At 31.7% G+C, this 27,660-nt stretch overlaps 2 protein-coding genes across 8 annotated transcripts; one reads left to right on the top strand and one right to left on the bottom strand.

Moving 5' to 3' along the window:
* LOC139523403 ((Lyso)-N-acylphosphatidylethanolamine lipase-like) lies at window positions 1-16,161 on the bottom strand. 7 transcript variants are annotated; one of them, XR_011664604.1, is made up of 8 exons: window positions 15,679-16,161; window positions 10,217-10,305; window positions 8,450-8,974; window positions 7,523-7,634; window positions 3,372-3,558; window positions 2,241-2,557; window positions 1,731-1,916; window positions 1-1,631 (listed from the first exon to the last, which is right to left on the bottom strand). XR_011664604.1 is itself a non-coding variant. In XM_071317429.1 (6 exons), exons 1-6 carry the CDS (start codon window positions 16,116-16,118, stop codon window positions 2,366-2,368), a joined length of 1,143 nt encoding a protein of 380 aa, XP_071173530.1. In that variant the 5' UTR covers window positions 16,119-16,154; the 3' UTR covers window positions 1-2,365. The 7 variants fall into 7 exon arrangements, 2 of the variants coding, with proteins under 2 accessions (XP_071173530.1, XP_071173529.1); XR_011664606.1 differs by having other exon boundaries at window positions 16,081-16,158; XR_011664605.1 differs by having other exon boundaries at window positions 1-1,483; window positions 1,714-2,557; window positions 16,081-16,154.
* Window positions 16,162-16,429: 268 nt separating this feature from the next.
* Window positions 16,430-26,878, top strand: LOC139523402 ((Lyso)-N-acylphosphatidylethanolamine lipase-like). The gene is made up of 6 exons (XM_071317427.1): window positions 16,430-20,484; window positions 23,247-23,344; window positions 23,943-24,461; window positions 24,700-24,811; window positions 25,302-25,491; window positions 26,343-26,878. The coding sequence occupies exons 1-6, from the start codon at window positions 20,435-20,437 to the stop codon at window positions 26,508-26,510; spliced, it is 1,137 nt and encodes a 378-aa protein (XP_071173528.1). The 5' UTR covers window positions 16,430-20,434; the 3' UTR covers window positions 26,511-26,878.
* The last annotated feature ends 782 nt before the right edge of the window (window positions 26,879-27,660 follow it).

The following is a 27,660-nucleotide window of genomic DNA, read 5'->3' as shown; positions in this document are numbered from 1 at the left end:
TATCTTCAACATTTTTATTCATCATAAAATATCTTTGTCATCATGGTCATGGTTGAAATATTAATGAATGAATCATAGATGCATATAACAACAAACTACATGATATAATGGATACATGTGTGTGAAATGTATAACAATTACAGGAAAATATGACATTTAATCAAATTGTATTAAGAATGAATCTTATCAGCCTTTGGTCTATTTTACTACAATGATGATCGTGTTTTTAATACTAATTATCAAATTTTTTCAAATGAAAATAAAGCTGAAAAGCAGCATTTTTTGCTAAAGCTTATTCTATTGGGTCTTGGTTCAGGGGAGTGGATGCTTATAGTAACTTCAAATGTAATAAAGGGAATAATCTATATCAGTTTTCAGTAAAAACAATATATTCTTAAATATTAAATCAATGAGATGATTTCAAGTCTTTTGACATGAACCATGCAATGCATCGAAACTATAAAGGATTATTTCTTTTCTGAATCATTCCATTTTAAGAGCTTGAATAGTACATGTAATTATTCAATATACATGTATGACTGTACCTACATTTTCTATCTTAAATGCTAAAACACAAGACCAAGCATTGTCCTAATAACAGTTATTTTCGTGATGAAAATGTCCATAAAATAACATAAAAATAACAATGTGCTCGTAAATAAAATAATGTAGACATTTTGCATATATATCATATTACACTTCTAATAACAGAAGCAATTGTGAAAGGTTTTTTATTCGGTAAGCTTGGTTTCATATTACTCAATTGTGAAGTGCAAATATATACATGTATTTGATAACTATTGATTTAGTATTGTTTGTGGGGTTACAAATCTTGTGCATTACATGGATTAAGGTTTACCATTAATTTCAGTGTTAAAGGAAATCCTAATTTCCTGTAGGCTTAAGATTGTATGGAGAATTAAAACTAGGAAATACATTGCAAATATCCATGAAAATACATGTTTTCCTAATCCACAAAATTTGGACCCACAAAAATAAAAGTATCAACAATATATAAAATCTATTGAACTTTATACTTTTACAAACCAAAGAATAAAAAAAATGTGTACACACTTTACAAATCACAATTGTCAGCATATATATCAACATAAGTAAATCAAGAGGCAGAAATGGGTAATACACATATTCTGTAGTGCATGAGATGAAAATGATGAAAATGATTAATGGTATCACATACAGTATTGAATGGTGAACACTATTAATATATTGGCAAAACATAAATAATATCTACAATCTGTCACTTAATTATCAGACACACATCACAAAACAAATCCCTGTCCCTGGTTGAAATTGAATTTGGCTTGGATGGATGTGAAAATCCATTGTTAAAGAGTTGATTAACTAAACTAAGTTCTTTATTACAGTTACACCTACTCAACAACTTAAAGTCTTTACATCACTGCCTTACAGGAAGGTTTAAACTAGGTATCTCATCAACCAAAATGTCAGAAATATGAGGCCCCTCATGGGGGGGTCCTAGTTATCACATAATCACCATTTTTTTGCCAATATAATCACATAATCATTAAATATTTGCTTATCTTTAGTAATCAAATAATCATAAACTAAAAATACAGTCCTAGGTAATCAAATAATCATGAAATATTTGGCTTAATAATCAAATAATCATTAAAAAAACGGCCAAGTAATCACATAATCAAAAACCCCATGAGGGCCTTCAGAAATGTGTACCCTAGTGGATCAACCACTGAACAGTAGTGATCTCATTCTGATCAGCTAAAATAAGTTTTAATGCAATCTTTAATATTTACTTTAAGACTAATTTAGTAAAAAATAAAAACAATTTTTCATCTTCATATTTGAGGTGAGTCAGTATAGATTCAGTATAAAAATATTCATTGAAATGCCAAAATTGAAAATTGAGATAAATGTAACTATTACATTGGTTGCAATTAATTATATTGATTTCCCAGTTATATAAAAATGGATAATTTAAAATGCAACAAAAGGCGTTGTCGGTAACGTCGGATGAAAACAAATTGCTTATGCATTTTGTACATCAATTTCATAAAAAAAAGTCATTTGCCAATTTAATAAAAAGAATAACCAATCAAAGAACTCAAATATAAAAAAATATTCAACTCGTGATGGAACAACACTGATAATTAACACATTTATACGTGAATTAATGTGTTTTTTGGTCACTCGTTTAATATTTTTCTCTATTTCAATTCTTCCATTATTTATTCTATAAATACTAACAACTTTTAAAGTCCTGAGTGTAGTATAATAATTACCATAGACATCAATAACGGTAACTCTAATTTTGCATTGTTGTGCATGTTTAAATCTAAATAAATTAAATATCTAAAACAATTTATCATCATAACTGACTATTGACAGCATCTAATGTAATGTCTGGGCTGGACTGTTCTTTGGTTAAGTTTATTGAAGTACGACTTGTACGAATAGGAGGGACATCGTCTTTATCAGCAGCATCACAGATTCTTTGGACTAGGAAGTTAAAAGGTTCAGGTCTGTCGGCATATACATGATGTCCAGCACCTCGCACAACCTGAAATCAAACAGTTGCCATAGTTACATGTCCGAAAGCCTGTGTGGGTCTTCCATGAATGGAATGTTAAAATACAATTATAACAATAAAGTTAAACAGAAGATAATATTCAAATGAAACAAATGTACAACTCAAATTCCTTTTATACTACATGTACTAGTATATATGTAGAAGTACTGTCAATGCATGGGTTCATGAAATGACACATTGAAACAGAAAACATAGCATTCAAGACTCATGCACACACCATAACAAGAACCTTCATTGACCTTGAGATCAAATAGCAAATTTAATGACAGAAATATGATTCACAAATACAATGTAGTGAAATTATAGGAATTTAATAATTGCGGTCAGAGAAATTATAAAATTTTTGTCTGCTAATACTTATTCAAATTTACTACAGTGTAGTATGCACTTAAAATGAGATGAATAAATTAAACAAAACTTCTTGTCCGAAAGATTTGTTAGACATATAACAAATTCTTTTTAAAATCTACTAACCTCCATGACCTTTAGCATTACATATATCTTAGAAAAAAAACTTAGCCAATTCACAATTGTATATATTTCTATGGTTTAATAAAGGGTTGAGTAGAAACTCAAAACAATAAAACTTCTATACTGTTCACAGTGGCGGATCCATAATTTTTCATGAGTTAGGGCACACTGACTGCCTAAGAGGGGGCCTGCTCCAGTCTACTTCAGTAATTTCCTATATAATCAACCAAAATTTTCAGACAAAAAAGTACTGGAAGCTCCTGCCTCCTTAAATTTGCCTCCGGTTCACATCTTATAATGGCTACCAATTTACCTGTACATCTACATAACTCTCATGGCGTAGATATTTAGCATGAAATCCAGTATTACTGTCTACCCATGACCTTGAACCATAAATGAAGGTTACTGGTAAATCATCTTTGATATCTCCTATTCTGTGCATCATTGGTCTCTTTGCCCAACCAAATGAAGTATTCATGGTTTTGAATGCAGACTCACCACTGTAAAACAAATAAATAATTTGTACATGTTGTATATTTAAAAAAATCAGTGCTGAATATAAAGACATCAAAGTTATTTACTTGTTGTTCTTGGTTTTTTTTCTCTTGAGAGATGGGTACATATTGTATCTAGTATGGAATTAACTTTTTTTTAATTTTTACTGATGAGTGTAATTTATCCGAGCATCATTCAACAATTTTCTTCATAAGGGGATTAAATTAAATATTGTCTGAATGTATGTAACCTGAACCCCACACCCTTGAAAAAAATCCTTTCAAACAGAGGTTTTTAATGTTTACATTGTTTGCCAAATTATTTTGTAGCGTGTATGGCTTTAAGAACATATTATCAATAAATTGCTTGACACATGAATGAACAGGATAGAACAAATGTTCAACTCACTGCACTAAAGTTGTGTGTACATGTACTCTCAAACTCAGCATAGAAGATGGCTGACAAATTGGTAACTAAATAGCAATTGGTATAACCTTTACTCTAAAAATGAAAATTTGTCCCTTCTATGATATATGCTTCCTTTAAATTTCAATGTTCGATGATAATAATGCATTATGAAACCCATGATCGAACTCCTTTCTTTTGACAAACCATGGCAACTGAGAACTACTACTAACAGTCAGGGGTACTACTTGTACAAGTAATTTTTATTTACTTGAAGAAGTAAAAAAAAAAAATACTTATATAAGCATGATAAGTAATTTAAAATGTTTGAATAATCTCCACTTAATTTTCTCAAAAATTTACTTATACAAGTAAATTGTTTTTACAATCCCACCAAAATTCTTTTAAGTTTTGAGATATAAAATCATGCCTTTAATGATTTTTCCCAGGTAAGCTCATAATTTTTTAATAGAGTTCAATGTTTCATCTCATTAATTAAACAAAGAAACTAGACAGATGGGGCAAAGATCTTTAAAAGTATTTGTGCAAAGCTTTCAAAATTTTCTCCTTTGGGGCTTGTCAATGACCAGTGTTCTGTAGATAACAGACAAATGGGATTTTCATTGTCCATGAAATTACACTTAAATGATTAGTAAAGACATCTGCAATGGGCAGAAAAATAAAAATTCTATTAGAGCAAAGAAATCCTAAGAATTTTTAAAAGAAATGAAGATAAGATGACTTATATAAGTAAAAAAAATCTGAATGTCTAAGGGACATAACCACGTCAATTAGTTTTTTACCTAAACAAGTAAATAAAATTCACTTGTATTTAAGTATCCTACAAATTTACTTATATAAGTATATTTTTTTTTACTTCTTCAAGTAAATAAAAATTACTTGTACAAGTAGTACCCCTGACTGACCAATAATACAAAATTAAATCTGGGTTTATTTTAAAATTCAATCTTAATCTATTATATATATATATATATATAGTATGTATGTTTGTTAATGAACTTTGCTCATTATTGAAGGCATTACAGTGACCTACAGTTTTGAACTTCTATGTCATTCTGCCGCTGGTGGAGAATTGTCTCAATCGAGTCACGGCAATCATACCACATCTTCCTTTTTCCCTTATTTTGTTACCACTTTTTACCATTCTTAGTTAGGTTTGTAATGTGCAATCTCAAGTTTTTCGATGTTGTATTTTGTAGACTGTTGTTTTCATCAAAGATATTTTTCGAGATACCCGTAGTATGACTCAAACCAAAACTGTAATTAGACAAACCAAATGAAAAGACTTGGGTTCAGCTGAATATGGGTAGGTGAAAGACATTCAAATCTGATATGGATCTGTATTATTATGATAAAGTTATATTTGGTAACATAAACATTCTACATGTATTTCATTCTGCATGTTCTGTACTCATTGACTTAAGAGAAAAACTTTTTTGACTTTAAATTAACCAATTACCCTTTGGGGAAGTTAAGTTAGCATGATTTAAAGTTGAAAAAGTTGTCCATTCTTGTTTATCAGAGATTTGAGAAAAATTCAGCTTTCTTTCCATTTTCTTTTCATTTCAATATATTTTTGGCAAAGAATTCAAAAATTAAAGACAATGATTGAGTAGATCACTTACAATAGATTTATTATTTTTTTTATAATATATCAAATTTTTTGAGGCAAAAGAACCATTAATTCTTATTCTTAATAAAGTACAAATTTCCTATAGGTTTGATTGTAGACTTTTGTAAGAAATTTTTTTTTAATGAAACTATAAAAAGTAAAATCACAAAAATACTGAACTTACAGGAAAATCAATTCGGAAAGTCCATAATCACATGGCAAAATCAAATAACAAAACGCATCAAAAACGAATGGACAAGAACTGTCATATTCCTGACTTGGTACTGTCATTTTCAAATGTAGAAAATGGTGGATTAAACCTGGTTTTATAGCGCTAACCCTCTCACTTTGATGACAGTCTCATAAAATTCCGTTATATTTACATTGATGCGTTAACTAAACAGACACAATAAATAAAATAGTCAAAATATAGGTACATCAGTCATCATCGTATAACAATTTTAAAAGGAACAATTTAACAGAACACAAAAACATCTATCTACATACACATTCATTGATTTGTGTGTCTGACGTCAGAATATTTTATACGTCACATATATTTGTCGTTCAATGTGCATACAAACAATTTTAAAATTTTCCTTAATCCACAAAATAAGTGCCTACAAAATGAATGAATGCAGATAACCCTTAAGCTCATTAATGTTTGACTTCAGTTAACTGTTTAGAAAACTTTTAAATACTTTTTCAGGATCTGTGTATTGTTTATAATCTGTTATGGTGATCACAGGATCAAAGATAATCTTAAGTAAACACTCCTTGATAAAGATCATCATGAATCAATATATAGTGGTCAATGACAGGGAATTTAGTTATAGCCTATAATTTATAGGTGTATTGTCAGATAAACTTGCAATACATTTAAATTCCTGAGATCATATTTTGATATACATGTATATTTGTATTAGATAACTTACATAATTTAAATGCTTTCGTTAACCTTTGAACAAGAAATTTGGTTTCAGACAATAGAAATTTCAACTAAACCATTTTTACTACTTATCAAGAGTCAAAATACATTTTTTATGGACAAATGATTGAACCGGGGGAAAATTACGACTCATAATGTGAAATTTCATGTCAAATAAGTTTTAGACAAGATTTAACCATATATCATGATATTATATGTTATTCAGGTCTCAGACAGGGTATATACTGTGACATTCCCGGCTTAGAGTTTATATCCCCTGAGCCGAAGGCGAAGGGGATATAAGCCCTAAGCCGGGAATGTCACAGTATATACCCTTTCTGAGACCTGAATTACACATATATTACGGATTACCCCTGACTTAATGTTATTTTCCAGTGCAGGTATTTGTAAACAACACATATATATTGAAAAGCCCAACCTGATATGTTCGGCATACGTGAAGGATTTTCTAATTTGCTGTGAACATAATTTTATCGTGTATGTAATAATTTATAATAACACTTTTCACATCAAATTAAAGTATTAAAAGTGTTAATTGCGTGATTTTGTATCAAAAATGTATTATTGACTGAAGCACGTCATTATTTTCCCTCTGTGAACCTCTGACAGTCTGATAGCTTATGACTACGTCACATAGTAACCGGTGTTATGATGACGTTTTTGAGGTTCCAATTGGGGATAAAAGCGTCGTATATACCCCGGCAGTTTCCTGAATATATACTGACATCTCTGTGTTGTTATCCAATCAGAAACCTCGACACATTTGTAATCCGTAATATATAGTATTATGAATATCGGTATAACTGATTTTTTACATGATCAGTTCATAAATATTGCAAATTAATATTTTGTTGTGCATTTTGTCTGCCTTTTGTACATTGCACTTGATCATGTTTTTTTAACAAACACTTGTACGATTTATTATAAGTAGCCAATCTGACCACAACTCAACAATCAATATTGATATAGTTTTTTAGTATACCTTGGGGTCTGTGCATTACAATGGTAGATGTAATCAAAGATAGTATCATCCTCTTCGGATTCACCAAACTTTCTTTGTAAGTCAGGTCGAAATTTCTTTACCAGTACTGGTCCTGCAACATTCAATTGTTCTTTTTAAAGAAAATTCTTGAATTAGATCAACATTTTTACTTGAAATTTTTAATTGAACAGGTCATTCAATGTAACATACTATTGGATATCGATCTCACTGATATGAATAAAAAGGAAACCTGTAATATACTTGAATGGGCGGGCCATTTAAGAATTTATAATGCATTATTGAAATGTACTATTTTTGACATTTGATATGACAATGATTGTTTGAGGTATCTTTTATTAGCATTTACAAGGATGTTGTGACTGAGAATCATGCTATCTTGAGCATTTTGTTTTTGATGTTACTTTCTATCACTGATCAATACCATGAATAAATGTATATATTTTTTGTATGATTTTCCTGGCAATTATAATTAGTGACAGAAAATTCATTGTGTTGTTACAAATAAATAGAAATGTGTTTGCATTGTGAGAGGCCATGTCTGTCAGTTCATCCTGAACTGACCTATAACCATGTGTGCTCATTTTAAACATTAATTTCTGCCTTGACTTCAATTCAAATCCGTCATCCTGTGTTTAATCTGTATGTTCAATATACATGATATACCACATTCAAATTGTTTTATTTTTACCAACAATTAAGAACTTACTATCATCATGTTCGTACACTTATGTTTAAGATGAAAAAAAAAGTATAAACCAGTGTTAGCCTTCATGTGTTCACATTTTTATTATTTATAATAATTTTCATAATTTTTTTCTTCTTAATACATTTGTACAAGGTATTTCCATGCTTATCTTTTTATTAAAAGTATTCAATTCCTTTATTTCTTGTACAGATTATACTAACCCCAAGGCCCAGCAACTCTAAGAGCTGCAAGTGGATTGAATGGAGAAATGATAGCACCAATAACTCTAATCCATGTAGGAATCCGATTTGCAGAGTCCGGTGGTTTGTCTGGGAATCCCCATGGATCTGCTAGCACTAAATGTTTTACTCTTTCTGGATATTTCAAGGCATAAGATGAAGACACATAAGCTCCAAGGCTATGTCCTAGTAACACAAATTTATCAAGTTTCATTTGTTTTCTCCATTCTTCTAACGATTCGACAAATTCGTCTTCAGCTTGTTCTGGTGTGTAACTGAATGTTGGTCTAGAACTCCGACCAAACCCAAGCAAGTCAAATGCATATAAGGGTCTATTGTTTGCAAGTTCGTCTATATTTCGTGACCATAATCCTATTCCTCCCCCCATGCCATGGACCATCACTAATGGCATATTTTTATGGTCCTTATTCACTGTCATAGTCCATAATCTATGTTGTTTGGAAGGAAGATACACATACTTTGTATCAAATGCCAATTTTATGAATTCTGAAATATAATAAGTTAAATACATGTACAAACATGTAGTATAAACTATTGTGTAATTCAAGTAGAAAAATATTCAAATGAGTAAGTTAGCATTACAACAAACAATATAATTTCATATTTTAATATAAAAATGATGAAAAGTAGATCCTGAAAATACGTTCTGTAATACATGTAGATGTACAAATGTATTTGTAATTTCTTTACAACAAATCGTGTTGAAAAACTAAGAAAAAAGTATTACACCATAGTAGTTTTTAAAGAAAAGGTATGATCTGCATTGTACATGTGGAATATTCTTGAGCTGTATTTGAAAAATGTATGAATCGAAACGATAATATTCTTACTGATGAGGTAAATGTAAGGATTGACTGATATATCTATACTAAAGGTTCAGTTGCAAATATTACACACATGTCCTTGACAAATATATCATGAATATGTTAATGATACATGTACAGGCTGTTGTGTGATAATGTTTGTATGTTCAAATGATGCATGCTTTGCCTTGTTTTCAGAAAAGCAGCAAATATAAATGTTAAAGTCTTTGGATTGATATGGCCAGTGGACAAGGTAAAAAAAAATGGCATGCATCCAGTAGTCAAACTCATGGTATGTTTTTACCTATAAATCAGTCTGTGACAAAAGCTTTTTATCTACTAGTCTGGACACTAAATATCAAAACTTGTCCCCATATCATGTATATGACTATATAAAATTTTGAAAAATTTCACTAGTCCGAAATAAATATTAACTAGTCTGGGGCATCTGACTAGTGGCTAACAGTGCAGACTGTAAATGTTTATGAAGATTTTTTTACTAAAAATATTAGCATGACCAACAAAACATTTTTTTTAACATACAAACATGAACATAGATGTACATAAGATTAGACATGAATGACAGGAAGTCATGACATTGGTTATCAACAATTATGAATACATACATGTATGTATATTTTACATTTCACAGCCTTTTATAGCTGACTATGGGGAATAAGTTTTGCTCATAATAGAAGGCCATACAGTGATCTATAGTTTTTAATTCATGTTTCATTTGATCTCTTATGGGGAGTTGTCTCATTGGCAATCATACCAAATCTTTTTTTTAATATGTCCATAGTTTCATGACCTTGAGAAAATTTTGATTTTATTTGAGATCTTCCACTCTGTTCAGTTGTCATTATTACATGTACAAGATGCATTAATAACTTATAAATACTTATAACTTTTATTTAGTACATACTGTTGAGGAGTTGGGTTTCTGCTTGTGCTAAATGCATCATTGAGGATGGAACCCAAGTAATCCAAGTACTTGGGGACATCCAGCTAAATCTGAAACAATAAAATGAAATATTCATTAATTTATTAGCACTTTTCTACTAAACAAGAGGCTCTCAAGAGCCTAAATCACGCACTCACCTTGATTTTTTGGCATTTATCTTTCCTTTAAGAGTTTAAGCATCCAATTTCATCGTAGTTTTTGTTTGTTTTGTTTAATGTATAGTAATAAGTCGCAGTGTTTGAAAATGCAGTTATAAACCATGTCAGATTTGCTCCAACTGTTTTGGTTTTTGAAATATAAGCCAAAAACTGCATTTTTACCCTTATGTTCTATTTTAAGCCATGGAGGCCATGTTTTTACGGAACAGAAAATAACACACACACTTTATTCTAGACACCCTAAGGAACATTCAACTTAAGTTTGGTTGGAATTGGTTTAGTGGTTTCAGAAAAGAAGATTTTTTAAAGTTAGAAAACATGATAAACAAATTGTGTAAAATTGTCCTTAAACATGTTAAAGGGCAATAACTCTTTAAGGGGTCAATTGACAATTTTGATCATATAAACTTATTTGTAGATCTTACTTTGCTAAACATATTTGCTGTTTACAGTTTATATCTATCATTAATACTATTCAAGATAATAACCAAAAACTGCAAAATTTCCTTAAAACTACTAATTTAGTGGCAGCAACCCAACAATGGGTTATTAGATTCATCTGAAAATTTCAGGGCTGATAGAACGTTATCTTATGAACACTTTAACCCCATGTCAGATTTGCTCTAACTGCTTTGGTTTTTGAGATACATTTGTATTAGCCAAAAACTGCATTTACCCCTATGTTATATTTTTAGCCATGGTGGCCATGTTTTTTGACGAAACAGAATATAAAACACCAGCTTTATTCTAGATAGTCATACCCTAAGTATCATTCAGCTTAAGTTTGGTTGGAATTGGTTCAGTAGTTTCAGAGGAGAAGATGATTAAAATAGTTTACACCAGACGGACGGCGACGATGGACACCAAGTGAGCTCAAAAAGTGTTACTGTTCATACATGTACATCCAGCTGCATTGAAGACCCATTGGTGGCCTTGGGCTATTGTCTTCTCTTTGGTCTGGTTGTTGTCTCTTTGACTCATTCTCCATTTCCATCCTCAATTTTATTTGTATATACAAAGGACAAGGCCTGTTTTTTGGCCCCCCTATATTCTCATTTTCTAAATTTTGCTTACCAGTAAGCTTTAGATGTAAGTTGTAACAACTCAACAATATATCTTAGATAATATTCACTGTTGTATAGCTCATGAAAATGTTTTAATATACTAGTATATATTCTATGTTTTTAAATTCAGTTTGACAATGAACATGATGTACATGAACACATGATGAGATACATACTCAACTGCATTTTTGCAAGAGTATATATAGTTCCCTCATACAGAAGGATTCAAATCAAGGCTGTTGATTGATTGATGATTGTTTGCTTAATGACCAGAGGCAACTATTTCAAACATGTTCAGAACGAGAACATTCAATAGCAATAATACAATACTGGTAGGTATTAGGAGTAGGATAGGGACAGAAATTTCACATTGCAACAGGCCACTTGGATGACTTATAGACATCCAGAAGAATACATGTTGATTCATGGGTTGCAGAATAGATTTACAGTCAGTGGGAAGAAGACCTACATGTAAGTGCATACATTTCTACTCCCCAGTAACATTTGAGGTTTAGACTGTTGACATATGACCTCCAGCACTGTGTCTGATGCACTTAAACCACTCCGTAATTTAGTTTTACTTGTTTTTGTTTGAATATTTTTCATCTTCTATTCATGACCAAACCTGTTTTGAAAAATTAATTTTATTATTAAACTTGTCTGATTTTGATTCCATAAAGATCATATTTACACAGGGCTGAGGTGAATCAGATATTACAAAAAAAAAGTTATTTGATTTATTCAGTTGACCATGTTGACATAGTAGATATGCCTTTTTAGATCATATGATGTGGATTGTGGACAGATGTGATAATAAAATTGAGAAAGGAAATGGGGAATGTGTCTAAGCGACAACAACCCGACCATAGAGCAGACAACAGCCGAAGGCCACCCATGGGTCTTCAATGTAGCAGGAATTCCCGCACCCGTAGGTGTCCTTCAGCTGGCCCCTAAAAATATGATTACTAGTACAGTAATAATGGACGTCATACTAAACTCCGAATTATACACAAGAAACTAAAATTAGAAATCATACAAGACTAACAAAGGCCACAGGCTCCTGACTTGGGACAGGCGCAAAATTGTGGCGGGGTTAAACATGTTTATGAGATCTCAACCCTCCCCCTATACCTCTAGCCAATGTAGAAGAGTGAACGCATAACAATACACACATTAAAATTCAGTTCAAGAGAAGTCAGAGTCCGAAGTCAAAAGATGTAACAAAAGAAAATAAATAAAATGACAATAATACATAAATAACAACAGACTACGGTACTAGCAGTTAACTGACATGCCAGCTCGGGACCTCAATTAAACTGATTGAAAGATTATGTATTCATCATATGAATATATATATATCAGGCACAATCCCTCCAGTTAGGGGTTAAGTATCATACTATCATAAAATATATGAGAAGAACATAACCCATGTCATGCCAATAACTGATTTTTTTAAATAAATGCGTTTAGTTTCGATGCATAGACCCTATAAGTGAATCAATATTAAAGCCAAAATATGCAATCTTTAATGACCTGACAACAGTATCGTAACTATATCCCTTCTTAATAAGTCTGTTTAAAGGTTTTGTAAGAACATGCATTCCATTTTGTACATGCACACTTAAATTATGATTATCTGTTCTAACTTAATAATTAAGTATTATTCCACTGTTTATGCATATTGATAGTTTATACAATATTTGATTGGTTGAGACTATACCACGTGTCATTGAACAAACCTCTTTATTCCACTGCATGTTGATTTAGATGGTGAAATCAACATTTGATTGGTTGAAAATATCACATGTAATGTCGAACAAAACTTCATATTCCCCTCTGTAATCATATTTCCCTCTGTAGATTGGGACCTCGTAGTATGACGTTATGTGCAGTTAATGTGCATACCGTTTTGAAGGTGGTTTTATCAAAATAGCGTTAGATAAGTCATTACCATGTTTAAATTTATTCCAGCGTTAAAATAAAAAGACTATACTGTTGATCAATGTTTATGCTATATTTATATAGCTATTTAAATAAGCAGATAAGAAAACAATTGTATATAAATTCAGTAAGGAAACGAAGCATAGGTGGAATAAAACATTCATTTCCCTTAGCTTCGAGAGATATGAATATTCTTGGGTGAACAAATCTTCATATCTTCCTCAGGAACTGGAAATAAATGTATAATATTTCCCTCTGAGGATCATATTCCCCTCTGAAATGTTGGGGACTACATCATGCGAAGATTGGAGCAGTTAATGTACATAACGATTTGAAATCATAATTTTAAAATAGCGATATCAAAAATCATTATCATGTTCAAATTTAGACATTAAAACAAAAAGACTTAAAATTAACTTTTGATCTGTCCTGTTTATTAATGTGTATGTCATGTTTCGTTACAAAAACAAGTGAATTAAGGAAAACAAAAATGTGTTCCTAGTACACGGATGCCCCATCCTCACTATCATTTTCTAAGTTCAGTGGACCATGATAATGGGGGGAAAATCTCTTATTTGTCATTAAAATTAGAAAGATCATATCATAATGAACACATGTACTAAGTTTCAAGTTGAATGGACTTCAACTTAATCAAAAACTTTAACCTGAACGGGACAGACGCACGCACAGACCAGAAAACATAATGCATAATAAAATTGTAATTGGGGCATAAAAATGTAATTGTATGCAAGCTAATATTCTCTGTTCAGCATATAAGCAGTGGAATAAAACATTCGTTTCCCTTGGCTTCAAGAATTATGAAGATGTGCTCACCCTCGAAAATCACATTTCCCTCGGGCAAAGCCCTCTATAAATATGAATATTCTTGGGTAAACGAATCTTCATATCTTCCTCATGCATGGGAAATAAATGTACATTAACAACTGAACAAGACCAATACCAGGTCTGGATTTACATACCTGCATGAAATCCTATTTATGTTACATCATGAAACATTGTAGGATTTCACTGGCATGTAAACTGAAGCATAACTGATATTTTGAATAAGGGGCATAACTCTAGAACTGTTAAAGTGACCCACCAAAATTCATTCTTGATAGAATGAAATTCAAAACAGTGTAGCTGTGGCCATTGATTGACACATTAAAATCATCCATTGACTGGGACAATTTAGGTGAACGTTTGTATGTAACGACCAATGCTCACTATGTACTTTTTAAAGACACTTAAACTATGGGGTCACCAAAGGTTCTCAACACCTAAATAAAGTAATTCGAAAAATTAATCAGAAATAACACGATATTTTGATTTATATCAATTATATAAATCAAAACACAAAGGTTATTCCTGATTAATTTTTCGAATTATTTTATAATTAAAGGCGTTAAGAAACCTTTGGTGACCCCACAGTTTAAATGTCTATCATAGGTACGTCGTGAACAGTGGTCGTTACAGACAAACGTTCACGTAAATTGTCCCAGTCAATGGATGATTTTAATGTGTCAATCAATAGCCACAGCTACACTGTTTTGAATTTCATTCTACATGTTTTGTGGCAATAAACATGTGTTCATAAGTTTTATAACATTTGGTTTAGGCAAACTAAAGTTTATAGAGAACGAAAACCAACTTAAGGATGTACATACTGATTCGAGCGTCACTGATGAGTCTTTTGTAGACGAAATGCGAGTCTGGCATTAATACAAAATTTAATCCTGGTATCTATGATGAGTATATTTACTGACCAATAAGGGTAAACTTTACTCCCTCCCCTATGACAGGCTAGGCTAAATTTATGCTTACTATATACATGTCCCGTAGCACAACTCACCATCATGCAGACCAAACAATTTCCATGTTATGCGTGTACAGGAGCTACATGTACATGTAAGACAGCTATTATGAAAGTTTTATACCAAAGGACTTTTGAACAGGTTTGAGCAGTTAGTACGGAAAATTATTATGTGTCCTAAAAGTAGATCATACACATTGCTACAATAAATAGTCCTTTTTTCTATTGTAATAAGTACTTCTTACATGTATGTGATGATAACAATAAACTCAAAACTAATATATACACATGCTATTTTTTTTACAAACATCAAATCAATGAAAGGAGGGTTTACTTTTTTAAGTAATAGCTTATCTTGTATCCAAGTAAAGAAATTGTACAGTAGGTCAGTGTGACAAATCTACCTACAGAGTTTATATTTTATCATTTACTTATTAAAAAACTTACAGAAGTCCTGTAACATGATATGCAGCATCAAATAAAGATCTCAAAAAGTGTACCATTATACCATTTTATACTGTTCTTACTGATGAGAGTTGTGGACAAACATATTATGACCCACTGGTCACTGGGTCACAGTGACGTTAATCTGGTTCCACATATTTACACTGACTTTGGTAAGTACTTGCAATATCGGTTAACCGGATATAAGTCACTTTTGTTTTGATGAGTTATTTTTAGAAATTGTTGCGTAAGTTATTCACCGGTTTATTTACGTCTTTTGTGGAGCATTGGGTATATACAAAAGTCATTTAGAATAAAAATCTATTTTATGTGTTTATCAACTACATGACTGGCTATTTTTACTGTATATTTAAAAGCCTAAAAAGTATAATTTCACGAAAATACCTTTTCGAGTTGTCTGCTGTGACCACTTCCTGATCCATAACGATAATAACATTCGGAACAATGACGGATCCAGAATGATACGGTACATTGTTAATTTCCACCCGGATAAAGAGATCCGGATAAATGTTATATCACAACAAGATTAAAGACTTTGAGATAAAAATAAAAAAAAAGGCAGAATTTATTTACTTTTAGAAAAAAAACACTTTTTTTTCTTATATTAGAACACAAATAAACAATCTACAAAGACAACAAAACAAATTAGAATAACTGAAATAAAATAGAAAATAACAAAACTTTAACAGAAACACTGAAAATGAAACGACGCCCCCTCCAAAATAAACCCAAAAACAATAGAGACTGAAGAGAAAGAGAAAAAAGGTTGTGAGTGTCTTCAGGAAGCAACTGTTTGCATGTATGCTATATGGAATTTATCGAGCTATCTCAGGGATTTCATCCATACTTGGCACGGATAAACTGTCGTCCGACTGTAGCCGTTAAAAGTTCATATATAGTGATTTATAAAGTGTACAAAATCCTTGTCCATTTATATTTTTGAGGAATATAACAACCCTAGCTATCGTGACATCTTATTTACGCGTTAACCATATCATAGATCATAAATATTATAGACAAAGAAAACGTTAAAAATGTTTAAAGACTTCTTTGCAGACGATGCACATTTATTACCCATTGACATTGATTTCTACTTATTGATTTCTGTTTCAACAGATTTGTTTATAGTGGATTGGTAAACAAGTTATTACAACTAATCTTAATCCCTGCCCACAATTTTTTTTTACCCCATCCGTGTCCTATTGATATATTTGACAATCAAAAAAGGTACCAATATCAGCGACACGACAGTCTGTGTGTGCCTTTAAAAGAGACCATCATCCCATGTGTTCGACTTACATAGATACATGACATTAATGACCCTCATTAATAGATCCATGACATTAAATATAAATCATATTATGCTACCAAACAGAGATGTAACATTAGAAATTTCCAGTGCCTTTTTTTTTGGCTTTTATACATTTTGACAATTCATTTGCGCCAACAAAATGACCTTTCACTTGCGCCACAAAAGTATATTTCATTTGCGCCAAAAAAACACCGACATTTTATTTGCACCAATAGTAAATGTCACTCAGTATAAATGATAGATCTTTATCGAAAAGAACCTTTTGTAAAAATGTGGCAACATAGGTTGACAGCATAATATAACATATTCAACATTTATCTCACCAATTGACAAAAATGAAAACATCAAACGCTTATTACTCTATTTGAGATTATACTTTTGGAAGGTCTTAACCCGTGCATGCTTGACTGTATCATTCAATATTTTATTAAGGTTTTGATGTCCATGTCATTTTGGGATTTTATTTATGCAACTTCTTTGGGCACATATATACGATTAGTCTGGGTTTTCAATACATTATACATACTCTGAATGTATGGTCTTAAAAACAAAACAGACATATTTCCCAGAGGACAGGACTCTATCATCTATGTTGAACCCCGGCTATAGCCTCCCCCTTTATTATTATAAATCCCTGATTTCTGTACCATATGAATACCATAAGTTTCCTCTCCGTGGGCCACTCGGCTATAGAGCGAAACACCAATGGTATTTCCTCCTCTATTCGTCTCTGAATGAAGTTTGTCCATTTCGTCATCTCGAACATGAGCACTCTACACAATTTCGTTCATTTCAGTGAATCTCAGTTTTGTATAAAAAATGAGCGAGTATGAATTCTTCTACTAACCCAAAGGGATGGAAACTTCACAAGATTTATAACACGAGCTTTGTATAAAGGATGCAATTTATATATATTAAAACATTTCCGTCATATCTTACCAGTTAATTTCAAGAATATATTAAGTTCGGACAAGGGGAAAGGATGCTCATTTCATAGTTAAATAAAGGGCTGCGCTTTAGCGCATGATACGCCCGTTGCTCTTTTAACTTGTCTTTTATGTTTTAAATGAATTTATATGATCAACTACAAATCAAAAGCGATGTTACATTAATATATTCACCAAAGTTTCATAAAATCCCCCTTTTTTAAGTATAACAATTTATTACTTAAGAAAACGTAAAATCTAAAATTTATAAAAATGGAAAGGGAGCTTATGTCAATAGATATAAACAATTTATCAAAGTTGCATAAAATTTTGTGAAAGTGTTAGTTATTGTCCCAAAATTGGAAAATCCCCCATTTTTTAAGCATAAAAATTCATAACACGGAAATGTAAAATCTGAAATTTATAAAAATTGAAAGGGAGCTTACATCAATAGATATAAACAATTCACCAAAGTTTCATGGACATTGGTGAAAGCCTTTTTAAGTTATTGTCCAAAGTGTTGAAAATCCCCCTTTTTTTATGAATAAACCCCATAAATCCAAAACTTAAAATCTGAAATTTATAAAAATTGAAAGGGAGCTTACATCAATAGATATAAACAATTCAACAAAGTTTCATGGACATTGGTGAAAGCCTTTTTGAGTTATTGTCCGAAGTGTTGAAAATCCCCCTTTTTTATGAATAAAGCCCCATAAATCCAAAACTTAAAATCTGAAATTTATAAAAATTGAAAGGGAGCTTACGTCAATAGATATAAACAATTCAGTTAAGTTTCATGCACAGTGGTGAAAGCGTTTTTGAGTTATTGTCCGAAGTGTTGAAAATCCCCCTTTTTTTATGAATAAAGCCCCATAAATCCAAAACTTAAAATCTGAAATTTATAAAAATTGAAAGGGAGCTTACATCAATATATATAAACAATTCACCAAAGTTTCATGGACATTGGTGAAAGCCTTTTTGAGTTATTGTCCGAAGTGTTGAAAATCCCCCTTTTTTTTAATGAATAAAGCCCCATAAATCCAAAACTTAAAATCTGAAATTTAAAAAAAAAACGAAAGGGAGTTTACGTTAATAGATATAAACAATTTACTTAAGTTTCATGGGCATTGGTGAAAGCCTTTTTGAGTTATTGTCCGAAGTGTGGACGACGGACGGACAGACGGACGGATGGGCAACGGTATACCATAATACGTCCCGTCTAAAAGACGACGGGCGTATAAAAACGGGGGTTCTGCGTTTGGTGCACATTTCCTGGATTAGCCATCACCCTAAATGCTAAGTTCTAAAAGATTGCATAACAAAGTTTGAAATATTCGTGAGTGGATGTGCTTGAATATAGCCCTATTAACAGGTTTAAAGAGAGAGAAAGGGGGCTGCTTTTGCTTTTTTAATTTACCCGAACACAAAAAAACTGGAACTGCACTAACCTAAGTATTTGTCAAAATTGGAGAAGATATTTTATTTCCCAAATTCGGTCCCCAGGAGGGGGGGGGGGACATATACATATAACATACTAGTATATAATTGTTACAACATACAGTATTTTACATGAAATTCATATAATAAACCTTAACTAATAATATAAAGTCACACAGGTGAGAGTCTTAGAATAACACTGCCAAAACGTTGACATGGGTCTATCGGATATCAACTGGGACTAAACAAACCAGCACATGGGACAAACTAGGTTGTTTCAAACACAGCGTTGTTACTTTTAAAAAGTATGAACAAAACTTGTCTGGGGCGTGTGCTCACCAACTGTACTGTCGACCTAGTGGTAAGACACAAGTCACGAAATGTTTGGAAATAACCAAAATTGCAATGGAACATCATTATTTGTAGCTGCTGTACAAAATGTGTACCACTACAGGCCCGACTAAAGAAAGGGAGATTCCAACTATATGTCCCCAATGGCCATTCAATTACATTGAACGTCCAAAAAAAGAGGGGTTGAAACCCCCGGACCCACCCCCTTTTTAGATCCGCCACTGCACTTCCTGATCGTTATACACATCAGGTCAATTGGACAGTCCGAAAATCATTATACGCAAGTTAATTAAACACACTGAGATACGATCATAACTTAATTATCATTTCGAATAAAATTGCGATTTCTAACCGAGTAATGGTTAATACATACGTTGAATTTATCATAACATGTTTCCATAACTGAGTAAAAAGTTTATTTTTCAATCGGTGGGTATGCATCTTTTAACACTTGGCCCATAATACCGAGCATAATACTAGCAATATATTTATACTAAAAGATATCTTTCCGTTAAACCGAGTCCCCGTGTACTAACATTCACAAGCGGTCTTTTTTAACGGCTTATTGTTATAATTGTCACCGGCGAGTCGAAATCTACGCTCTATATTTTGATCGTTCTACCTAATATTGATGACTCAATTTCATTCACTTCTGAATATTTTTCATGGATTAAATAAAACAATATACCTAATTTTATAGTCAGTTTTCAGCATGGAAACTCAAGTAACAGACCTACCAACTAACAATGCAGAACCGGCACAGTAAGTAAAATATCGTACAAGTCGTACAACATCATAGTACATTCAGTACATTTACACTGATTATGGATCAACTGATTTGTTATTAGTTATTCGCTTCATTATTGGTAATTAAAATACCTTTATATTATTCGATGCGTATGAAATATCTTGATGATTTTTTTTAGGATAATCAATTATCTTCAGTTGTTCGGATAATTGTATAATTCAGTATCAGTATTAGGAAGCTGGTATACTTGCACTATATTAAAGAAATAAAAAAAATGTAACCTGGGAACAGTATATCTAACAATCAATATGTATATGTTTCTAATCACGGTAACTGAATAAAAAATGCCCCTAACAAAAATATTGTAAAATTAAGATAAATATGACTGCTCGTTTTTCGTCCACGTTTTACAAAACGATATGAATGTGGATCGTGAAAAGAGGCCCCTCATGGGGGGGGGGGGGGGTCCTAGTAATCACATAATCACCATTTTTTTGCCAATATAATCACAAAATCATTAAATATTTGCTTATCTTTAGTAATCAAATAATCATAAACTAAAAATACAATCCTAGGTAATCAAATAATCATGAAATATTTGGCTTACATGTTAATAATCAAATAATCATTAAAAAAACGGCCAAGTAATCACATAATCAAAAAACCCATGAGGGGCCTCTGAAAAGCAAAAAAAAAAAAAGAAGAAGCAAAAAAAAAGTGGGGTTGTTGTTTCACGTCCACACAAAGCAAGCCAGAAATAAAAGTGACAACGATCACGATTATACATTTAGCTGGTAAAAATATGAGAGAGAAGAGTAGAGAAATGAACATTTGTCGTCATCTTCAAGGATTTGCAGAGAACGTTGACTGATTTGCTGCTTCTCTCGAATTATGACTATAACTAAGAAGCAAGTAACCAGAAGTAATTAAAGTTGTAGAAAGTGTAATTTAGTTAATATAAAGTTGCTTAAAATTTTGTAACTATTTGGAAATCAAAAGATCCAATGGAGAATTAATTGCATGTTCCAGAACTTATATGTATATTTGACACATGACAATTATTAGCACTGCCCCATTTTCTTTAAAATCCGTTATTTTTTGTTTTCTTTTTAATTTCAATTAATTTTGCATACATCTGATGTCTGCTGTGGAAAGTCTAGGAATTGATAAAAAAAACCAACATTTTACCTGTTACTTTGTAGTAGATTTATATTAACCGGCATATCCAAGAAAAACGCTAAAATATGAAAATAGATTTTTATATTTTCCCGATGTTCCGCCATGTCTTGAATGATCATGTTATTTGGATAATTTTGTCTCAGTAACGACAGACCTTTAAATGTTTTTGTTGAAATTTAGACCCATGTCTATTGTTGAAAACTGTATGTTATCCTCTCGATGTTCTTTCATTATTTTTGTCGTTAGTTTAATATCACATTAGCATGATTAGGTCAGGTTAGATTGATGTCACATGATTAGGCCGGTCAGGTTAGGTTGATGTCACATGATTAGGTCAGGTTAGGTTGATGTCACATTTAAAAAAATGTATGTTTACTCCCACATTTCTTTTTATTAAAAGTTTTCATCTAAATCGGTCCATGACCTGCACATCAGAACTTTAAGGGCTATTGAGCATATTGATTACAGATTAAGTGCTTTTCTCTATTTAAGAGAGATTAATTTATCAAAATATTTTTTTGACAATTGAAAACATGCAGAATACGGTGATATTTTGCGTTTTCAACTGTGTCCTATATTGAAGAAATGTTGCATTGTAAAACAATATAAATAATAAGCCTAGTTTTTTGACGAATACTTTTAAAAAGTTTCTCCTATTTCCACGACACTATTACAACTTTTAGTTTCTTTCATACTTCATATTTGGAACGACGAACAGTGGTATTTGTTTAACATGGCATATGTCTATATAATCGCAAGATAACTATATCTGGGGAAGTAAATGTATATATATTGGTCAGACTATATTGCAGTTAGAACAAACTGAGTCTGTCTAATACTATGTCGTGTTAATAATAATAAATAAAAAAATAGTACAGAAATATGATAAAAATAAGCAGAAAAAAATCGTTTTAAGTTCAGGGTTGGGTTTTTAAGCTTCGCATCTACTAATGCATTTTTGCAAGTCTTTCAGAGCATTCTCAATGAAGGTTAATCAATACTTTCTGATTTTTTTCTCTGTTTTATTTGACAAGATTTCAGACAGGGCCATGTCTAATTTGTTTGAAACCGTAAAATGTGGAAAGTCACAAATATTATCATGGCCTCTTATTGCAGACTATACAAATTTTGAGCTCCCTCTAAAATGTCTAAGAAACTATTTAATAAATCGTAATGCTCACTGTAGGTCTTTATTTTGTACATTCTGGCTTATATTATTTGCTTAAACAAAAGCTACATGGCAAAGCTAAAACAACTTTAATACTGTATATCTGAAAACTAGTTAATTTTTATAGTTACCATTTCAGTACAAAAAAACTTAATTATCGATACATGGTATTCGATGACTCATGGCAATACAGTTGATATTATGTTTCTATATGTATGATCAATGCGTTTTAAAATAATTTATATAAACGGTAAACGTTTTAAACATAATATTCCATACATATAGTAGGGGCCTGGAGATTTTATAGAACATGTAAGCAAATGATGTTACATATTATAATGAAAGCACTACATTTTCTGATTCACATGATCCGTGCTTCTTATCTGAAAATGTATAACCATTGATGTATCTCCTTTTCATCTACAACAGCCATTGTCAGCAGCCAGAACAAAGTTGTAGAAAGTTACCGAAATGGAGGCCAACATCCAAGGCAAAATTAGCTGAAGTGGAAGAAAAACTACTAAAAGGTACGATACATTGAATAAAAAAATATTGCGTGGACTAAAGCTAGTGTGTGCCGTTCAGAAAATGCGAATCACAAGTTATCTGCACCAATTATATTTTTATGTGCAATTTTTTTTATCAATCAATCAATCAAATTAATGCATGGCACCAGATACATGCATATAATACTTTATATATGTCTCTGATGACACCCCCTCTATTGGGCGCAGATCTAGGTTTGAGACTACAGTTAGGGCACGATCATTACAATTTTATCGGGCGTAGAGATGCGATACAATTTATAACTTGCTTTATCCCCTTAAATGTTTCCTCTTTGGGGCGATTGTGACATAGGTGATGGTTATATATCCCAACTGTATCTCTTTCACTTAATTTTTTGATTAATTGTAAATTGTTTTCATGCAATGCAAACATTGGAATTTCAACACGTTTCTTTTGCATTTAATATATTTATACTGCCAAAATGTTTATATGTATTTTATAAAAATTAATGTGTTATCCTGGTTTAAACATGCTAAAGTTTATATGATTACATTTCTTTAACATCAGCTTGTTCTAAAGAAATTTAACAATTAACCATTTATTCCTAATTCATTTTAGCGTATTTGAAAATTCCATACACCACGAGATTTGTCCAACTTTCAAATCCGAAACATCAATTATGGACAATATCTATTAACGAAAATCATAGTGGAACACCTTTAGTTCTAGTACACGGAATGGGAGGTGGTATTGGACTATGGGCCAAAAATCTAACAGAACTATCGAAAAATAGACCCGTATATGCATTTGATCTCATTGGTTTTGGTAAAAGTTCTAGACCAACATTAAGTACAAAAACAGATGTGGCAGAGGACCAATTTGTAGACTCCATTGAAGAATGGAGAAAGCAAATGAAACTGGAGAAGTTTATTTTACTTGGGCATAGTTTAGGTGGATATCTTAGTACATCATATGCATTGAAATACCCAGAACGAATTCAGCATTTAATACCAACAGATCCCTGGGGATATCACGAAAAGCCACCAGAAACACAGATGCCGACACGATACAAAATCTTACTTGGAATCGGAAGTCTATTTTACCCGATGTCTTTTCTACGGGCTTCAGGACCATTTGGTATGTAATATAAATTAGGCCACTCAGCAATTTTTCTACTATTAAGCTAAGAGATTTTTCTAAGTATCGTAATTAAAAAACACTTTCAAATGCTAATAGCATATATCTTATTTTGCGCATTTTTCACTTTAAGAATAAAATAGCATTTTGGAAATAAAGGACAATTATGTGTCGATATCTTGATTATTACTGAAACTTTATCTAAATATGAAAACAGAGAAATTTTTTCAATTTTCAGGTCCTGGATTGGTGAAGAAATTTAGATCTGATATCCAGAACAAGTTTGCTGATGCCCTTACGGACGATACCGTCAGTAATTACATCTATCATTGTAACGCAAGAACTCCAAGGTAATAGCAATCTATGGTATTGTAATTTTCAAACATTGGGTTGTTTTCTATATTTAATTTAGTATGTAGAGTTTTTGACGTTTTCCTTACATGGTGATTCAAATGCTTGAGAGTATTCTAAGATGTAATAGCATGATTGTGACATCACATTACAACTAATTAGTACAAAACTCTCATTTTTTTTCACTGTAGTACAAAAGTAACATGTTAATATACGAAACCCTAAGGCGCTAGATATAAAAGTCTTAGAGAGACAAGAAAAAACATATACATACTACTTTCTATTAACGTAAAAAAATATATGCTGCAAATGAATGAATATGGAAATGATTAAAACTTCATCTACAACATACATAATTATAGCATTATTTAGATAAACATAATTTTTCATCTTTGAAGATTTGCATTATAATACACAAATGATATTATTGATTTTGAATTTATAGTGCTTGGTGGCTAGAAAGTTCATTAAACATATTTTATGTTCCAGTGGCGAGATTGCATTCAAGAGTATAAGTCTTGGACCATACATTTGGGCAAAAAATCCTATGATAAACAGGGCTGTCAATTTACCAAAGGAATTACCAGTGTCTATATTGTATGGATCTGAGTCCTGGATGGATAAAACAGCAGGGTACCAAGTACAGACGGCAAGGGATTCTAGTTATGTTACTGTACAGGTAAATATAAAGACTAACATCAAGAGTTTTTTTCCTACAAATATAAAAAAGATGTGGTATGATTGCCAATGAGACACCTCTCTAGAAGACACCAAATAATACCGAAACTATAACAACTATTGGTTACCGTACAACTTTCAACAATGAACAAAGCCCAAACCACAAAGTCAGCTTTGAAAGGTCAGAAGTGAAATTTCCCTAAAAAATCTAGTTTAAAGTTAAAATTGTTGTTTTTATCCATTTTCGAAGGACTGTTTTGGATTGGGCTTCCTTTTCATTATCTAATTTATATTGTTTTTAAGTGTTATATTAGGTCAACATAGTTAACTCTTTCATGTCCTCCCAAGTCTACTCAAATTCTGTGCAATTTCTTTATTATATTTTGATGCTTCCATGTTTGGATTTAACTATTTTATTTCTTGTACAAACATCCTGTAGATGTTACTGAAAATGTTTTTAGTTTCACCCGAAGAGCTTAATGTATATTAAGTCTCACTATTGCTGATTATTATGCAGTTATTCAGGCATCTCTTTTTGAAAAAGAACACATCGTTTCTGCCTGTACAGTTTACGAAATTGCTGTATAAAATATTATCCGATGCACAGTGGCCGATATTAGAGTGCAGGGTTAAATAATTTTAAACACAGACTTGTGTGTTATCTCTGAACTTATCTTTATTGTACTTTAGATTTATTCACAACTGTAAAACTCTAGGCAATTCATATTTTGATTTATCATTTTGATATGTGTATTAAATATCCACTTGTCCTTTTTAAAGACTATATGTTAATATCTAGATGTCTTTTGGTTTATAATTTGTCTAAGTCATACAAAATCTTTTTCATTTCAGAAAATCCCAGATGCAGGGCATCACGTGTACGCTGATAGATCTGATATATTTAATGTTGTTGTCTCAGAGATCTGTAAAGCTGCAGACCAGAACAGCGTCGTCTCACATGACAAACTGGAAGATATTATATTGAGCTTTGAAAGTACCAGTACAAAGAAAACCACATGACCTAATCACATGACTAGCTTTACATTCTAAAATATTTGCTTTAAAAGGATCTGAAATATAAGCTTTAAAAAGATCTGAAAATAAGGGTAAATCTGTTACATTTATAAGGTCAAACTGCAAGATCTTACTAAGTTTCTAAGTGGGCATTAAAAGAAACTTAATTGAGAAATTGCCGGAAAGTGAATAAAGGGCCATAACTGAGCAGACACAACTATTTTGTCTTTCTTTAAGAATTATATTTTTGTACCACTATTTTTGCTGTGATAATATATATTTATTGCTATGTTATGTTAATGTTATACATCGTCTCTGTTCTGTGTTAAATGTTTATCTTTCTATTTATCAATGAATAAAGGTTGAAACTAGAAGTGTTTTGATTATTCTTCAATTTACTTATACTTTTCTTGTTCATATATATGTATATATATATGTCAGGAGCCTCTGGCCTTTGTTAGTCTTGTATGATTTTTAATTTTAGTTTCTTGTGTATAATTCGGAGTTTAGTATGAAGTCCATTATCACTGTACTAGTATACATATTTTTTAAGGGGCCAGCTGAAAGACGCTTACGGGTGCGGGAGTTTCTCGCTACATTGAAGACCCATTGGTTGCCTTCGGCTGTTGTCTGCTCTATGGTCGGGTTGTTGTCGCTTTGACACATTCCCCATTTCCTTTCTCAATTTTATGAATACAACAGTATTCGATAATAGCATCATCTGCTAACTAACCAGCTCTAGGATGGAGACTCCCATTTGTTTCTTTTAAAAAATCGAAATCTCCCTCTTTGGACCTATCACCTTTGAATGAAACCAAAGTCCTCCCCTTTGATGTAAAATAAAAACACTCTATGTTCACTTCATCATTTAATAGAGAATTAGAATATGGTATGATTGCCAATAAGGTGACAATCCGCTAGAGACGAAATGACGTACATGAATGTTAGCAACTATAGGTTATCGTATATTAGTTGTTTTGGTAGTATATTTGTATGTAGCTTCTAACGGTTGCCAGGTATATTATGTATGTAGTTATTATTTCATAACTTGTTTTTCAAAGAAAATTCTTAGTGCATACTAGTATGTGTACATTTGCGACTGAAAACTGAAAAAAAGATGATCAACAAGTTTATTTGTCTGCTAAAGATTGTTTTA

Source organism: Mytilus edulis, chromosome 5 (assembly GCF_963676685.1).
Source record: "Mytilus edulis chromosome 5, xbMytEdul2.2, whole genome shotgun sequence".
Classification (NCBI taxonomy): domain Eukaryota; kingdom Metazoa; phylum Mollusca; class Bivalvia; order Mytilida; family Mytilidae; genus Mytilus; species Mytilus edulis.
The sequence above is the reverse complement of the archived record's forward strand: the minus strand, read 5'-3'. Positions and strand labels throughout refer to the sequence as shown.

Coding starts and splice junctions, on each gene's coding strand:
- LOC139523403 (XM_071317428.1), bottom strand. CDS start 15,734: ATGGTACACTTTTTGAGATCTTTATTTGATGCTGCATATCATGTTACA. Junction 10,306..15,678: donor TATCATGTTACAGGACTTCT/GTAAGTTTTTTA, acceptor TTATTGTTTCAG/ATTTAGCTGGATGTCCCCAA. Junction 2,558..3,371: donor AGAGTTATGTAGATGTACAG/GTAAATTGGTAG, acceptor GTTTGATTTCAG/GTTGTGCGAGGTGCTGGACA.
- LOC139523402 (XM_071317427.1), top strand. CDS start 20,435: ATGGAAACTCAAGTAACAGACCTACCAACTAACAATGCAGAACCGGCA. Junction 20,485..23,246: donor AACAATGCAGAACCGGCACA/GTAAGTAAAATA, acceptor CATCTACAACAG/CCATTGTCAGCAGCCAGAAC. Junction 24,462..24,699: donor ACGGGCTTCAGGACCATTTG/GTATGTAATATA, acceptor TTCAATTTTCAG/GTCCTGGATTGGTGAAGAAA.